At 51.9% G+C, this 16,417-nt stretch overlaps 5 protein-coding genes across 5 annotated transcripts; 3 read left to right on the top strand and 2 right to left on the bottom strand.

The window, feature by feature from the left end:
* Positions 1 to 597: 597 nt before the first annotated feature.
* pex13 (peroxin 13) lies at positions 598 to 3,702 on the bottom strand. Its single transcript, XM_959928.3, has 3 exons — positions 3,127 to 3,702; positions 2,519 to 3,049; positions 598 to 2,452 (listed from the first exon to the last, which is right to left on the bottom strand). The coding sequence occupies exons 1-3, from the start codon at positions 3,179 to 3,181 to the stop codon at positions 1,665 to 1,667; spliced, it is 1,374 nt and encodes a 457-aa protein (XP_965021.3). The 5' UTR covers positions 3,182 to 3,702; the 3' UTR covers positions 598 to 1,664.
* Positions 3,703 to 3,935: 233 nt separating this feature from the next.
* On the bottom strand, positions 3,936 to 7,535 carry NCU02617 (kelch repeat-containing protein). The gene is made up of 2 exons (XM_959927.2): positions 6,591 to 7,535; positions 3,936 to 6,506 (listed from the first exon to the last, which is right to left on the bottom strand). The coding sequence occupies exons 1-2, from the start codon at positions 6,994 to 6,996 to the stop codon at positions 4,636 to 4,638; spliced, it is 2,277 nt and encodes a 758-aa protein (XP_965020.2). The 5' UTR covers positions 6,997 to 7,535; the 3' UTR covers positions 3,936 to 4,635.
* Positions 7,536 to 7,754: 219 nt separating this feature from the next.
* NCU02616 (WD-repeat containing protein slp1) lies at positions 7,755 to 10,485 on the top strand. The gene is made up of 3 exons (XM_959926.3): positions 7,755 to 8,134; positions 8,208 to 9,935; positions 9,995 to 10,485. The coding sequence occupies exons 2-3, from the start codon at positions 8,228 to 8,230 to the stop codon at positions 10,114 to 10,116; spliced, it is 1,830 nt and encodes a 609-aa protein (XP_965019.2). The 5' UTR covers positions 7,755 to 8,134; positions 8,208 to 8,227; the 3' UTR covers positions 10,117 to 10,485.
* A 453-nt stretch (positions 10,486 to 10,938) lies between these two features.
* On the top strand, positions 10,939 to 14,063 carry NCU02615 (hypothetical protein). The gene is made up of 3 exons (XM_959925.2): positions 10,939 to 11,751; positions 12,305 to 13,365; positions 13,430 to 14,063. The coding sequence occupies exons 1-3, from the start codon at positions 11,632 to 11,634 to the stop codon at positions 13,512 to 13,514; spliced, it is 1,266 nt and encodes a 421-aa protein (XP_965018.1). The 5' UTR covers positions 10,939 to 11,631; the 3' UTR covers positions 13,515 to 14,063.
* A 642-nt stretch (positions 14,064 to 14,705) lies between these two features.
* On the top strand, positions 14,706 to 16,416 carry NCU02614 (peptidyl-prolyl cis-trans isomerase H). The gene is made up of 4 exons (XM_959924.2): positions 14,706 to 14,920; positions 15,366 to 15,537; positions 15,655 to 15,792; positions 15,969 to 16,416. The coding sequence occupies exons 1-4, from the start codon at positions 14,883 to 14,885 to the stop codon at positions 16,167 to 16,169; spliced, it is 549 nt and encodes a 182-aa protein (XP_965017.1). The 5' UTR covers positions 14,706 to 14,882; the 3' UTR covers positions 16,170 to 16,416.
* Position 16,417: the final 1 nt, after the last annotated feature.

Here is a 16,417-nt window from a genome sequence, read left to right as displayed (position 1 = left end):
AGATCATTCTGGCTTCATCATCCGATTCGGATGGACGTCATGTATGAAAATCCGTGCCTATGCCATCTATTGTAAATTAGTTTCTTGTTTGTTCTTCATCGTTCCCATCTTGCCGTGCATTTCTCTGAGTTAGAAACGCCGCGGGCAGCATGAGGTCTGGCTCGGCGATTACCAAAAAGAAAAAAGTGAGCTGCTTACTCCTCTGTCGAATGAACCATGAAAACACATAATTTGTGGAAGCCAAAGTAATCAGTGACAAAAAGAATTAAAAAAAATTAAAAGAAATCAAAAAGGAAGGCGAACAATCCAAATGTGATTACATTGTAGACGCACGTGTTGCGTGGTTAGGAATCAATATATGAATACCTTCACCGTGTTGATCGATATACAATTATACCGGGCTACCTCCATTTGCTACACTGGTATATTTACAGGGAGGCAATGTACAATAATAACTTGCTAGCAGTTGCGCCTGTAGAAGTGGTTAAAAATGTTTCCAATTCTGGTGAGTATTACTTAGTTTCGACTGATTTTGGTTGCGTCAAGTCATGATTTCACGTGTTGTAGCAGCAATCGCATCGTTGAAGATGCGAGACACGATGAATAAGTGATTATTAACTATTAATCTCATGCCTCTACTAAATACTGTGTATCATACATCTCTGATTAAAGACCGTTCTATGAAAAGTAATGTTCACGTATTTGCCGATTCTTTCCATTTTTTTCTTTCTCTTCGTACGAAACAAAATTAGCTAGAAGAAAAGAAAGAAAAAAGAGAAGGAGACGATAACGAAAGAAGACGTACATACGATACGGTTAGGATATATCCGAAAACAAAATATTCGCTACAAGGTATACGACTGAACAACCGACTCAAGCAGACAAACACCCCTTTGTCTGTGTAGGCTAATTAGCCACGCTTCGTTCCATCCCTGTGCCATCGGTGTGGTCACCGCCTCACATCGCCTATCACTTCCCTTCATCCCCCCTTTCGATTTCACACCTCGTGCGTCCATGTCTTTCAGCGTTCGCCGCTTCCGCTTACTCCATGCATCCATTCATCCATTTACCATGGCCGTCCTCTGTGTCTATATCTCCCTTTTGGCTCGCTCGGGTATTGACTTATGGTGAAAAGACGTTTACCCACGCAATAATCGTGTCATGCAGGTGTATAAAGATGTGAGAGTGTTTGTCATTCTCTTAATAATGATAATGCCGTAACTGACCGTTGTGGGCATGCATGCTTGTTTGGTGACGTCTTACACCCTTCCGACGAGTTCGAAAACTTCCGGAAATGCTCCGACTGATTATCTCACCGCGCTCTCGTGTGCCTCTACGTAGCTGCTTGGTGATTTTTTCCTGGTAGGAAAGTGTGGTCATTTCCACCAGGCTGGGCGAATCCGAATCAAGGAGAATCCGATTTTGATTTGATTTGCTATTGTGTCTGATTGTTGTGTTGGAGAGGAAAGCCGATTAGATGGCCATTGGGTGTTGGGCCACTCCCAGGAGGCCGGCGCTTTGCACATGGTAGATCCAGAGCTCGCACGATCAGGCGTGTATTAAGAGAATGAGACCGAGTGTCGAAGCCGAGAAGAGCGTGGCATGAACCGCGACGTCTCGATGTGCATTTTGCTGAGATCATTCCGCCTGCGTTCCTTGCCTCCCTAAGAAAAGAACTGCGACTTCTGGAAACTCTCGACGCTAATATCGCTAGCCTTGGCCGCCGGTAGGGCCGGAACCAGCACTTTCTTATCCGCGTCGCTGAGGATGCTGCTCAGCGAGTTGGCCCTCGTGTCGCCGTCAATGCTGATGGATGGGGCCCCAGCAATAGCTGCAACAGGCTGACCTGGCTTCTTAAGTACCTCGAGGAAGGTGGCCGGTAGATAGCCAATTCTTCCGTCGCGGGCGCGACACTTCCACCACTCGCTAGGCTGGCCGAGAGGATCGCTCTTGCTGAGAACGGCAACCAGATCACCCTTGTGAACTTCAAGGTCTACGCCCGGGACGATCTCGCCATTCCCCTGCGTGGCGGGCGAGAAGTCGTACAGGACGCGGCAGAACTCAAGCTTGGTCGGGTCGATGGTTTGTTGTTGCGCGACAACGAGCTGGCGCTTCTTTTCCTCTTCCTCAGCGTTGGAGGCCAGCGACTTGATCACCCTGCTCATCACGTAGGGCAGACCGAAGGCAGCGAGAACGAAGAAGATGAGGGGCTTTCGGCTGGGCTTGGGCATGGCACCGGCGGCACCACCGGCAGCCGCTGCAGCACCGCCCTTCCCGCGTCCATCAAACATGGCAAAAGAGGCTGGATTGAGGCTGGAGACATCGGCTGGTAGAGGCTTGCCGGTGATCTTGGCGAACACTGTCCTAATCCAGCGCATAATAGTGAAGATGCCCAGAATGGAGCCTAGGGTTTGGCGAAGATTGCCAAACTGCTCTGCGACAGCAACCATGGCTGAGCTGATGTTAGTATATCAGTTGCGCCTGACTGGAGGTGGGCATGTAGGATGATATAACCTACCAAAGAAACTCGAGTGTGTCGCCATATAAGTGCTCTCAAGCATTTGTGCAAAACCTCCGAATGCGCCGACAATGCCTTCCAGCATCTGGAATGTGGCCATCGTACTCATGTTGAAGCGGTTGGTCAAACTTTCCGGGTTGTTGGGATCGCCCGGCATGCCACCCATACCTCCTCCATACATGCCGCCGCCGCCGTACATGCCACCGCCGTACATCGACCCGCCGTAACCGCCGTACATTGAACTGCCGTATCCGCCCATACCCCCATACCTGGAATAGGGGCTGGAATAGGGCGACGAGTATGCTGAGCCGTATGAAGAGCCGTATGTTGTGCCGTACGAGCCTACGCCGACCCCGTATGGTGATGTACCCATCGCGCCCATTGGTCTGCTGTAGTTGGCGGCATTTTGGTTGACGGAGGCGGTCAGACTGGCAGGTCTCGCGGGGATGGCCGGGGTTGAGCCTGATGTTGTTGTTGTCGTGTTTGACTCTGGTGATGGCGTCGCGGCCGAAGAGGCTGCTGGTGCGGGCGCTGTGTCATTGCGGATTCAATGTCAGTGCCCTGCTTGTCGGGCGCACATGGAATGGTGAACGGGAAAAAAAACATACCCGATGCGCCAGACGTCGCGCCTTGTCTTTCCCACGGTTTCGGGGGGGATGCCATGGCGATTGTGTGTGGATTATCTGATCCTCCGCCGTTGATGGCCGGTGGTAGTGCTCGAGGAATGACTTCGATGGACCGGTAAAGGGAGAAGACGAAAACAAGGGGGGTTTACTGGTGGCCGCCTAGTTAGGGATGGTCCAGTCGTCAGTCTTAAGCGATGGGACAGAATGCGTGCGATGCGACAAGCGTCAGGACCGCTGCACTTTGCTGCTGGGAGCTGGCTGAGCGCCTGGGCTGGCAAAGAGTTGCCGCAGTGGCGAGGGCGCTGGGCTTAGCTGAGGATCCCGGTTTGGCGGCTTCCTCGCGTAAATTCGTTCAGGGAAGGGGAGCGCGAGAGAGTGTGTGCGAGTAGATCAGGGCCAATAAGTAGAGTCAGCGGGCGTGGCATCAGAGGATAATTTATCGTAGTCTTATTCTCGACTTCTTTTTGGGCCCTTCGGGTATAAAAATGTCGACTTTTCCTAGACCACTATGGGGAGGGGATCGAGCATTGACAGGAGGGGACGATGTCGTAGCAGCGGAAAGGTGGAGAACGTCAGTCCGGGAGCGACCACTCCTGTTGCTTTTATCGCTTTCGGACGGCTTGTGAACCTCGGCAACATTTTAGCGGGTAACACTGCCTGCATGGACACTTTATGTATGGTAGGTAGGTACCGACCCAGCATGGTCAGCTGCATGCTGGGCATCGTGCTCGTCTTTTACGACTCTGCAGTCTGCACTCCACGAACATCAGCATGATGTAAGCTGTGATAAAGGAAAACGTGGATGTACGCAGTATAATTGTTCCTTAACATGGTGGATTGAGAAATGCTTGCACGTCAACGTATTAAGCTCGCCAACTTCCAAGTTCAGGGGGTGCGGTATATCGATGATTCTGGCAGGTTGCAACCAAGGTCGGTTGTTTTGTAATTGCTCGATGCTGTTCTCTTTCAAGACCTAATCAACAAGCCAACCTCAAATTCAGATCAGTGCGTATGAATGTCCGAATAATAGTTCGGATTGCCAATATGGACACTACTAGCCGTAGGACAGAAAGGAGAAACGACCAGTCTTACATGCACGCTAACAATGAATACCCATCAATTACGCCAACGCCTTTGCAATGCCTCTGTGGAATAGTAAGCATCTTTCCCCGATCCCATTGGGTTTCCTGAATGCCTCCTTACTAAAGGATGGCCGAGAAGCTCATCGCACGAAAAGCCAAGTCTGCCCAACCTATCCTATCCATCACATCGGTCATACCTCAACCCAAAGTCCTGACTAGGGACCTAACACATCTAGCGGGCCTGCGACCCCTTCAGTGCCGATTCCCGTCGTGCTAAAGGCCCGCCCTTTTGTCCAACTAGCCACTCTTTCCAGTCCGTGCTTGTGTATGGAACAAATCTAATGACGAGGAGAATAACGACGAGGTGAAAAGACATCCTCTGCCGTGACAGAAAGCGGAACCTAGCTGTTCATGACATCTCCATGCCCTCGTCTTCATCAAGCTCGCTTTCAAGCACTTGCGTATGGTTGCTACTAATGCTCCCTTTACGCCGTGACGAGCCAGACCCTCCGTCGTGGTAACGACCATCGATCCCCACCATCAAATCAAGCTCGTCACCGCCAACCACACGGCCTTCCATATCAACTTCCTGCGAGAGCTCCACCAGAGCCGCCCGAGGAAGCCTCTGGAAACCGAGCGTGCGTACAACCCTGCCCCAGTGCGTCATACAGAAGGTGGCAGCCCGTTTCCGCAGCCACTCTTCATTCGCCATGCCGGCGCAGTACCAGATGATACATGCGTGATCCACGTCAAGCTCCTTCGCCAATCTATTTACGCAAAGGAGGCGAAGATGTGGAATGTTATAGATATTGGACATGACAAGAAGGCCGGCCACGTCTGACAGGTCGGCCGTGATGCTCTCGTCCTCTTCAGATCCCGGGTCGATACGGTCCGTATATAGATAGTATAAGAATGCCTTGACAACACTGTAGGGCTCAGGGATATGCATCTTCTTCGTGTGAAATTCGGCCATTTGGCTCGACCATAGGCGTGCAAAGTGTGGCCAGCGCGCCTGAAGAATCAGTCGATGAACGTGAATTGGCGGAGACGTGGGCGCATCCGGCGACAGCCAGGTCTGATCACCGTCCATCGAGTCGGAAGTGTGAACGAGCGCAGAGCCTATGATCTCGTCCTCATCGTATTCGCGAGAAAGAGCTGTGACGATGAAATCCGTGCCACTTCCGGTCTCGGGAGGCTGGTCGAAGAGTTTGGCGAGATCACATCCTAGCCCTTTGGACGGCTGTTCGATATGACGCGCTCGAGAAGATGGCCGTGTGAAGTCCGCGCGTGGTTCAGGGGCAAAATTGTTTCCCAAGAACCCGTACCGGCGCAGATCAATTTCCATGATATCGGACAAGTACTCCTCGAGGCCAGTACCTCCATGATCCAGTACATTCGGCTCCGTGGGACACCCAAGTAGCCAGGCCTTGGTGCCGTCTTCGTTCATGGTGCAATAGTGCCAGCGATATCCAGGCTTGAATATCTCCCGGCCGTCGGCCAACTTCTGCCATCGGAGAGACCCCAGATCGAGAGCAGACAATGAGCATTCCTTGGACGAGATTGTCGCCGCTGGTGTAACAAAGTCCAGAAGGGTACCTGACGAGTAGACATGGAAATGAATACCCTGTCCCTGCGATGGCACGTTCGGACCGTTGACAAACTTGAGAGCCGAAACAGCACCGGGTGCAGGAGGAGCGTAGGTCTTGAGATGGAACGACGGAGGGTTGACTTGCGCAGTCCTCGAGTTTGCGGCATACCCAGACGACCCAACAATCGGGGATTGTGCTGCAGGGTAGGAGGGCCTTGGCGAAATGGCGCTTCGAGCCATACCGGAGCGGTCCATCGAGCCAATCTGTGGGGGTGAATCGAATGCCGGACTTCCCTTGAGATCTAGCCACCAGATGTCGCTAACCTTGTCCATCTCCTCGCTGAGACCCCCGAATACCCATACCCTTTCACCCCATATATATGCTGAATGATCGAACCGGCCCACAAAACGCCAGGATCTTGACCAAGTGAACGTCTTCAAGTCCAAGTAGCAGATGTCGTCGAGAACGTAGTTGTCGTGACCCGTAATCCCGCCAATGATAAAAAGCTTGTCTTGGTGTAGAACGGCCGCATGTCGCGCGCGACCTTTGGGAATTGGTCCTGTCACTTGTGGCTGGGTCCAGTGTGCGGTTTTGAGATCGAAGATTATGAGGTCGGATAAATAGGTTCTGTGTTCGTTTTCGCCACCAAACACCAAGAGTTTGTCTCCCTTATACAGGGTCGCAGTATGGCCTACCGAAGAGATAAGTCAACTAGGTTCGAGTAGAGGAGAAGCAGAAAGAAATAAAAGACATTATGGGACTAAGTAACACTAACCCATTCGAACACCGGGAATGTCGCCATAGTTGTCAACCAGGCTCCATTGATGACTGACCAGGTCCAGTCTTAGCACATGATTGTAGACCTCGTCTGTGTATTGATCGAAACCGCCGAAAGCGTAGATTTGGTTGTTGCCGCAGTAGGTGACGGATGCGTTGACAAGACAGGCAGGACGCTGTCCGAGAGTCCGTGTTACTTTGGGACGGTACCCATCACCACGGTTTTTGAAGGGAGAGTTTGGCATAATGTAGGTATTGGTAGAAGAGGCAGCCGAGGCTGGTGTGAGAGTTGAAGTCGTCATGGACGAGGAGGGGATCGAAGGTTGTCCAGCGCCGGACATGACTGGGGTTGGTCCTCCAAAGATGGAGGGAGAGTGTCCTGCGGGCGTCGAAGGGTGCGCCATAGCTGCGGATTCCTTGGCACCTGTCGGCCTGTTGCCTGTCTTGGAGGTTGATTATCTGACGGATGCTTTCGTGGACTGTCGCGCTTTTCAAGCATGGAGCATGAAGCGTGAAGCGTTTGATTATCGCAGTTGACCTAATCCCACATGCTAAGTATGGCGCCCAAAAGTTGGCTTGGTCGTTTCGTCCTTGGTACAGTCGAAAGGTCGAGAAACGGCGACACAGGTCTCGTGACTAATGGCAGGGTAATACCTATTCGTTAAAGATGAATATGAATCGCAGGCAGGCGAGGTTGTGTGGTGTTCATTCAGTTCAATCGATCCATGCTGACCGGCTCGTGCTTGTCGTCGACGACAGGATCATGCGCAGGGCAGCGCAACGCGGCAATCAGGAAACGGAACTGAACTCCACTGTGGTCCTTCTGGAGGACGGGACGACCTGGAGCGAGCGGGCCTGGCACGAGCAGTGGATACCAAAATGTACCGGGCCTGGGGGGGGGAACGACGTTTTGAATGGATCCACCTTGATGGGGTGAATTGGTTCAAAGGGAAGTGGACCTGGAGATGCCTGCGGCGGGTCGTGAAGTGGAATCTTGCCAAGAATGGCTGCGGCGGAGGGCCTTGCGGAGCGTGTGCTGCTACCGCCTCTTGTCCAAGCGTTGGGTGGCAGCCCGCCAGCTGCCACTCGTTACCATGGCAACCACGTTGTGCAGACAAAACAGGTCGTCCTTTTGAAAGTAAACTAATATTCGGCCCGCCTTCTCCTTCCAATCCATCACAACCACAATTCCACGCTGCAAGAAAACCACTTCTGCGCCTCTTGGCCCGTCTTTGATTGCTCTCCTCAAGCCTCTGCTTCTTTCTTGCAACTATTCGCATAAAGCAATCATACCTTCAAGACAAAACTTTGCAGCGCGCCATATCCTTGAACGCAGACTTCCTCAAGTCCATTAGATCAGCTTGCTGTTGCAGTCAATTGATCGACCCGCCGACTTTGAGACGTATCTCGTCCAAGGAACCCTCCGACTTAGCCGATCATCCGCAATCAGAACGTACTAACCTTCCAGGAGCCATTAACTTGAGTCTCTTGGAGCTCTTTCGGTTAATCGGAACTCCTCGACACCTTCAACCCCCCTAAACGGTAAGCACCACCACCTTGTGGAAATATACCTATATGTGTTGCTTAGTGTGCTAACTATGGCTTGTTGATATAGTGGTACATACCTACTGTTTTATGGTCACAGTAACAAACATGGCTACTCCATCAGTCACGACACCTAAGAAGTCCCATACGGGTCTTTTCTCGAGTCGCACCGCGGGCGGCCGTGTGCCCTTGACCCCCTCTCCTCATCATAATGCGAACGTCAACTCTTCGCCTTTTAACAAGGACAAGACGAGCAACGATGGCCAGCGAGCACCTGCCAAGACGGTCTACCCTGGTAACATTAGCTCGCAGCTTGCACGAGCGGCCTCAACCAAGACCAACTGGGACTCGCCCAAGTCCAATATCGCTCGCGGAGCGTCGACTCCCAAGAAAGCTCTCGAGCTTGGCGTATCCGAGTTCACGCTCACCGGCACTGGCGCTCAGGCGCAAGAACAAACTCAGACAGCACCTACCCCGAAACCGAAGAAGACTAAGATCAAGGCAAAGCCGATCAAGACGACCATTGCTCTTAATGCCGATCGCTTCATCCCCAACCGAGGCTCAAGCTCGGCTATTGCCAATGGTGGTTCGGGAAAGCTCAACATGCGGGATCAGAAGCGGCCAAAGTCCAGGAACGGCGAATCGTCCAACTCGACAGTCCTCGCCACTCCTGCAGACGATGCTACTGAGCAGCTTGAATTCGATTCCCTGCTCCTCGATGACGATGAGGCCGAGACATACGCCCGGCCATCTCCCAACACCGTCGCGTATCAAGACTCATTGGCTAATGCCTGCGGAATGAACGTCAACACTCGAATTTTGCAGTTTAAACCAGCTCCTCCCGAGTCCTCCAAACCCATCGATCTCCGCCAGCAATACAATCGCCCTTTGAAGGCCGCCAACTCGTCCGCACAATTCCGACGCCGCGTCGCTACAGCTCCTGAGCGTGTCCTTGATGCTCCTGGTTTGATTGACGACTACTACCTTAACCTCTTGGACTGGAGCTCGGGAAACCAGGTCGCCATTGGCCTGGAACGGAACGTCTATGTCTGGTCGGCCGATGAGGGGTCTGTCAACTGCCTGCTGGAAACTTCTCCTGATACGTACGTGAGCAGCGTCAAGTGGTCAGGTGATGGAGCATACGTGGGCGTGGGACTCGGCACCGGTGAGGTCCAGATCTGGGATGTTGCCGAAGGCATCAAGATTCGCAGCATGTTTGGTCATGACAGTCGAGTTGGTGTTATGGGCTGGAGCAAGCATCTTCTATCGACAGGTGCACGAAGCGGTTTGGTGTTCAACCATGATGTCCGTATCGCCGAGCACAAGGTGGCTGAACTGGTTTCGCATACATCGGAGGTTTGCGGCCTCGAGTGGCGGTCTGATGGCGCCCAGCTTGCTACCGGCGGAAACGACAATCTTGTATCGATTTGGGATGCCCGGTCCCTTGCTGTTCCAAAGTTCACCAAGACCAACCATAAAGCTGCCGTCAAGGCTCTCGCCTGGTGCCCCTGGAACATCAATCTGTTGGCCACTGGTGGAGGTGCCTACGATCGTCACATCCATTTCTGGAACACCACTTCCGGTGCACGCGTCAACAGCATCGACACGGGCTCCCAGGTTACCAGTCTCCGATGGAGCCCTCGCTATCGCGAAATTGTGAGCTCCAGCGGTTACCCCGATAATTCGCTCAGCATCTGGAGTTACCCTACTCTGGTCCGCAATGTTGAGATTCCTGCTCATGAGAGCCGAGTCCTCCACAGCTGTCTTAGTCCCGATGGACAAATGCTCGCCACAGCTGGTAAGTGAAGTCTGTGTGAAAATAGCTGATTTGAAGCTCATACTGACCGGGATTACTAGCCGCCGACGAAAGTTTGAAGTTCTGGAAGATCTTTGAGAAGAAGGCCGGCTCTGGTGCTGGTATCAGCGGCGCTGGCACATCTTCGAAGGCGACCATGGCGAAGCAGATGACAATCCGCTAAGCGCTTTTACTGTTTATATAACGACGTCAACTTTGGGTTGGCAGCGGTTGCTTTGTTTTCTCGGGTTACTTGGTCGTTTCAGCACGGCGTTTTGGAGGGTTTGACAGCTTTGGTTCCTAGCCCGGCCTGCACGAGGCCATTGGGTGAAGCGGGCACATACATGGAAGGATTTTGGCTGGATCACGAAGTTATGATGACAAGAGAATTTGTATCAAAAGTTACATACTCCATCTGTACCTGATCATGTCAGATCGGTATTGTACGGTAATTGTTCAGAACCTTGCTACTATGAACTGTTCAAGTTTGTATGGCATAGGAATATGTAGTATCACTAGAGTCGAAAAAAAAAAAGGTACATCACCAGCGGGACCTCATGAGCAATGAATGGATTGTATCGGACTGTTGGCTGAATTGCGGCTTCACTGCCGTTGTTTACACGAGCCAACAGTGTAAACGATTTGCGCAGGTGAAGAGATTTGATCCCATATCAAACTGTGCGATGAAGCGATTCACCAGGTGCTCTGTGCCTAACAACCCAGGGGGGCATGTTGTTCGCTTCTAGGTACGTCTATCCCGTCCTCGGGCCGTTATGACGGAGTGGGATTGCAGGGCTGCAGGGTTGCAGGGCTGAACTGTTGCAGGGCGCAAGCTTTCAGCGTACAGGGCAGTCAGTCACTGCGGGCGCGTTGCCGTCAGACCGGCAGTGGCAGTAGCCGCGGCTCCGGCTGTTCAGGTTGGCGGCCGGCTGACTAAGCAGGGGGGTGGCCAGGGAAACTTCAAAGCGGGAATGGCAGGACAGTCTAAACTTACCCATTTCACCACACCTACTGAAGCGCCATCCGCTCGTGAATCAAGACAGCACATCCGCGCTGTTGCAACACTGCCGAGCACTTCTGGATATTGCGCCTTACCAACTAGTAATACAATTCACTACGAAAGAGTTCCTAGAGTGCAGTCTGACGGCGACTCAGAAAGCGTGAGAAGGTGGAAGAAGAACAAGTACCGAGCGCAGGTTTCAAGGACGAGAACCTCTCCAAAAGGCGGCGACTTCTCGCATCGTTGGATCCGCACAACCCACGAGTCCCCGACCACCTCACACTCACTCACGCCAACTCCACACACAACATAACATCTTGGCAGATCTCTCTCGTCACACACGCGACCTTTGGGATTCCAACAAAAACATCGCCAACTGTCTTTTTTGAGTCCGCGCTGAGAGACGACGGCGTAGAAGGAGAGAACAGCAGCAAGCAGGGCCTTCGGTTTGCTGACATAAACGCGTCCCCGTCATCGTGTGGAAGAATAAGACAAGCATCATAGTATCAACTGGAGGCTCTTGTGTCCCCGTCAGTCGAGCAGCCGCAACCGCCAGCCCACGCAAACAGGCAATTAGCTCTTGTCCATCCCCTCGCCTCAGGAAGGCATCGTCAACAGCAGGCACGCAAGCCTCACCCAATCAGCCAGCACTCAATACGCACATCCGTCCATCACCTCCGCTCTAATCAGTCAGTCACCATGTCCAACGCGGCTGTCGGTACCGTTTACGAGCACATCATCAACGAGGTGATCAACGCTGTGCGCGTCGACTTCGAAGAGAATGGTGTCGACGATAGTGTTCTGGAAGAACTAAAAAAGGTGAACCTTTTTTGACTTTCCCCGTCCTTCCCTCATCTGCGTCGCATCTTTCCTTCCCACAATGTCGATTCCCGGTGTTTTGTCTTGTCGTTTTTTTATGCCCTATGCTATTCTGCAGCCATTTCGATGAGCGAGCAAGCTCCAGCGTCAGTGCTACACTCGTTGTGTCGACGACAAGTGTCGGTTTCTCGACTCTGCGGCGACCTTGGCCTCCGCAGCGCAAAGAGAGGGTGAAGGAGCAGGCAGTATTCGGGGGCGGGCGACCCAGGGCCTTTTGGATCTCTTTTTAAGTTCCCAGTCAGGCTTCCCCTCTCCCATGACATCGCTTCCGATTGGACCATCCAAGTGCAGCAGCACGTGCCGCTTGCTGGTGGCCAGCGCTGCCAGACAGCCCGAAGCCGCCCGAGCGCATGAATATGAACTTTTTTTCTACAGCATCCATAGTGTTTGGCCTTCTGTATCCCCAAAAGCACGAGCACCCTATTCCATGACGCAGCACAAACTAGCACTGCCTTTTCCTTGCTGATAACATGTAACTAACGTGTCTTGATAGGGATGGCAACACAAGCTGTCCCAGCTCAACATTGCTCAGTTTCCTTGGGACCCCAAGCCTGAAGCACCACCGCCGGCGCAGGCTACGCAGAACACTTCTTCTGCCGTTAATGCGCAGGCGGCTGCTACCCAGCAACCAACGGCCAACTACACTCAGTCGACCCTGAGTCCACAAACGGCCGCTCAGTCCCCGTCTCTTCCTGGCGGCCAGCCCAACGGTAATGGCGTCGCTATCAAGAGTGAACCAGGCATGGCGAATGAGCCTACTATCAAGCAAGAACCGGGTACTATGCAGCCCATGATGCACCCCGCCTACCCTGGAAACAACGCTGCTCGTGGTGGTATGGCTGCCCAGCGGGCTGCCCAAGCCATCGCAAATCGGTACGGATCGCAGGCCCAGGCTTCCATCAACGCTATTCACCAGCAAACTCAACAGCCTCAGATTCCCGGACAGGCACCACCACCACCACTCCAACAACAACAACAACAACAACAACAACAACAACAGCAGCAGCAGCAGCAGCAGCAGCAGCAGCAGCAGTTTAGCCCACAGCAGCAGTATCAGCAGACTGTTGCCGCTCAGCTGCAGCAGCGCATACCACAGCAGCCTGGGCAGCCTGGACAGCCGCAGCCTCCCAACCAGCAGAACGGTCTCGGTGGAGCACAGGTAGATGGCTCCAGCGACGGATTTGACGGTGTCATGATGCGTCGCGATGCGGATGGCAATCCGGTCGAGATGGGTCGCGTCGAGATCGACAACCTGCTTCACGCCCAGCTCCTAGAAAGAGCCAAACAGAGGGAAGGAGGCGGCCTGATGCTTCCATTGAAGGAAGCCACCAAGCAGAGGAGTAACGCCACCAAGAGTCGCCGTGCCGCCGCCGCCGGTGGTCCGAATCAGCTTGATGGAAATGATGAGGACGATGACGAGTTTGACGAAGATGCCATCAACTCGGATCTTGATGACCCTGAGGATGAAAGGGATGACGATGACGAAGAGGATGAGGCTAGTGGCTGGATCATGCTCTGCTTGTATGACAAGGTGCAGCGTGTCAAGAATAAGTGGTAAGCATCTCTTTCATGAAAGTGTGATACGAGTCGAGGAAGCAGCTACTAACAATTTCCATAGGAAGTGCACCCTCAAGGATGGCGTCTTGACTGTCAACGGCAAGGAATATGTTTTCCATAAGGCCAATGGGGAATATGAGTGGTAAAAGATGCCCATGTTGCCCTCTCAGACGGGGACATGGGTCTTCCTGATTAGATACCAGCTGCGTAGCCGTTCATGGGCTTGAATTCGTGATTGACAGCAAGTTTTTCTCAGGCCATACATACCCTCTTAACCCATGCCGGTATGATGATAATACTAGGGGGGTGGCATCTGGCAAGAAATAACCCTCCTATTTCTCTTTAGTTGCCTCTATAAAGGCAAGCTTTACTTGACGCGACGTGGAATTAGACTAGCTATCATCACATATGGGTACACCATGGTCTGAATGGGGAAAAGTTGGCATCGTTAGTACATGGCTGAGGGGATAGAAGGGACAGGAAAAAGGCGCCCAGGAGGAAGGACATCATAATTTTGTGATGAGCAGGGAAGCAGTGGGAAAGGAAGGTACAAAGAGTTTTGGAGGGAATAAAGTCAGATGGGTATTTCTAGAGATTGGCGAGGTATGGTCTACAAATACCTAGGTGCGAATTTCGGACAGCTTTAGAGATCATATCAAAATTTCGTCAGGCCCCTGTGCCGACACCGCTGCGTGTATGATTTTGCACAATTTGTTCTCATTGTGGCATGCGATCTACGGCATTGACTCCTCCCCAAAGGGGACGGTAGTCCATCATCAGTACTTGACTCACGAGCTTGACTTTCAGGCGTCGGACTTGGTCAAGTCAAGATCCAATCGCATCAACTTACATTATGGCTACGACTTGTAGCTGCAGGTTACATCTTGTACTCGAGACACGCAGTGAAAGTGCCACGACAGTTGTATTGCCCTTGTCCCGTCTCTCGATACATTGCCACCTGTAACGCTCAAAATCGAAACATTTACACAAGTCTGAGGTCGACCGTCCATCCCAGTCCGAGTTGAGAACTCCGAGGTTTTGGGCGGTTTTGTTCTAGTTTTGGGAGGAGCTGTAAAAGTCAGGATTATGACATAAGAAGGCTTGATGGGCGTTGATTGACAGACCATCTCTCTAACCAAGATTGAGAAACGGTCGAATGAATTCATAACACTATGCTATAGCTGGTACTTTTCGAGTGTCGGAAGAAAGATGGCTAGAAGTTAGGTACAGCAGCCTACATAAAAATACTGACAGCTGGTGAAAGCTGCCAACCACCTGTCAGACAACTCGAGAATACCGGGGCACCTAGGATTGTGTAGAACACTCGAGCTCTCCCTCGCAAAACTCCATGTGGTCTTAAACAACTTCGAAACCACCAGTCGGCGACGATAACAAACCCAAATTCGCACGCGCTACCCAAGAAATCAGCCAAGTTGGAATTTCGACGACGAATAGTAGTCGAACTACCCCGAGTTGAACTTTTCAAATCAAGTCAAGAAAATAAACCCGAAAAGATGGCACCCACCGTTCTCCCTGCCTCTGGCAACCCGCTGTAAGTCCCAGCTATTGTTGTGATCGTTAGCACCTGCGCTGTATCAAGTACCTATGTACTTCCCGTCTCTCCTTCGTCTAGTTGAATTCGTCAACAAGTTTCCGTGTTATCAGCCTCCGAGAACATGTTTCATATTTCACAACACCTACTTTATGCCGTTTTCAACGAATGTTGTTTGGTTTTCAGATGAACTTGTCATCCATGAACGGATTTACCCCCATTTCCGAGCCGCATCCATCCCTTATGCTTGAACTCCAAAGCAGCTCATTTCCACACCTTGTTTCCATCACCACTGCACCAACAACCCCAGAGTTTACATTACACTTCTACACCTCCACTCGACCACCTTCCTCGATCTCTACAATCATCACGCACCATCAGAAGTCTTGTCATACCAGAAATTTAGCAATCCATTTCCTGTAAACTAACTCAACAACATAAATAGAGTCTTCTTCGACATCACCCTCGGGGGTGAGCCCCTCGGCCGCATCACCTTCGAGCTCTTCAAGGACGTAGTCCCCAGGACGGCCGAGAACTTCCGGCAGTTCTGCACGGGCGAGAGCAAGAACAACCTCGGTCGGCCGCAGGGGTATAAGGGGAGCAAGTTCCATCGGATTGTATGTCTCCTCATTCATTCTGTTCTTTCCTCTTCATGTTGTGTCTGTCGTCGTGTGAAAGATGGAGAACAAAAAATGGGCTGGTGGTGAAGGTTAACGGAAAGGAAAAAAAAACAGATCCCCAACTTCATGTGCCAAGGCGGTGACTTTCTCAACGGCGATGGCACCGGCTCAACTTGCATCTACGGCACCAAGAGCTTTGCGGACGAGAATTTCTTGCTGAAGCATGATACGCCTGGGTTGCTTTCTATGGCTGTGAGTAGTCTTTTCCTCCCTTCTTTCCATTCACTCCATTTTCCCCACACACGTTCCTCTCTTTCTCTCCTTCCACGCTTACCCTTCTCTGTCTTCCTCCCTCTACATACCATCTACCTACCTCATCGCATATCCACCCAGGGTAAAGAGAGAGACTGACTGAAAGGAACGGAAAGAACGCCGGCCCAAACACGAACGGCTCGCAATTCTTCATCACTACGGTCCCAACCCCCTTCCTGGACGGCAAGCACGTCGTTTTTGGTAAAGTTGTCGATGGAATGGATGTCGTCAAGAAGATGGAGAACACCAAGACTGGATATCGCGGTAAGGACGTGCCGAACCTGGATGTGGTGATTGCTCAGTGTGGTGAGATGTAAAAAGGGGGGTTGGGGATTTGGAAACAGGTGATTGGATGGGCTGATGGTATGGGCGGTGATTGTTCCTTGGCGATCACAAAAGCACCGTTTGGGATGAAGATGGTAGGGCCGGAATACGGAGATAGACAATGATATCAATACCCAGGGATTATCATATCAGATAGTATATTACTCGTGGACTTAGCTTGTCAATTTTCAAATCCCATAACCAGATCATCATCATCATCATCATCTCATACATCATAACA

Source organism: Neurospora crassa, linkage group I (assembly GCF_000182925.2).
Source record: "Neurospora crassa OR74A linkage group I, whole genome shotgun sequence".
Lineage (NCBI taxonomy): Eukaryota > Fungi > Ascomycota > Sordariomycetes > Sordariales > Sordariaceae > Neurospora > Neurospora crassa.
This window is presented reverse-complemented; position numbering and strand designations above follow the sequence as displayed.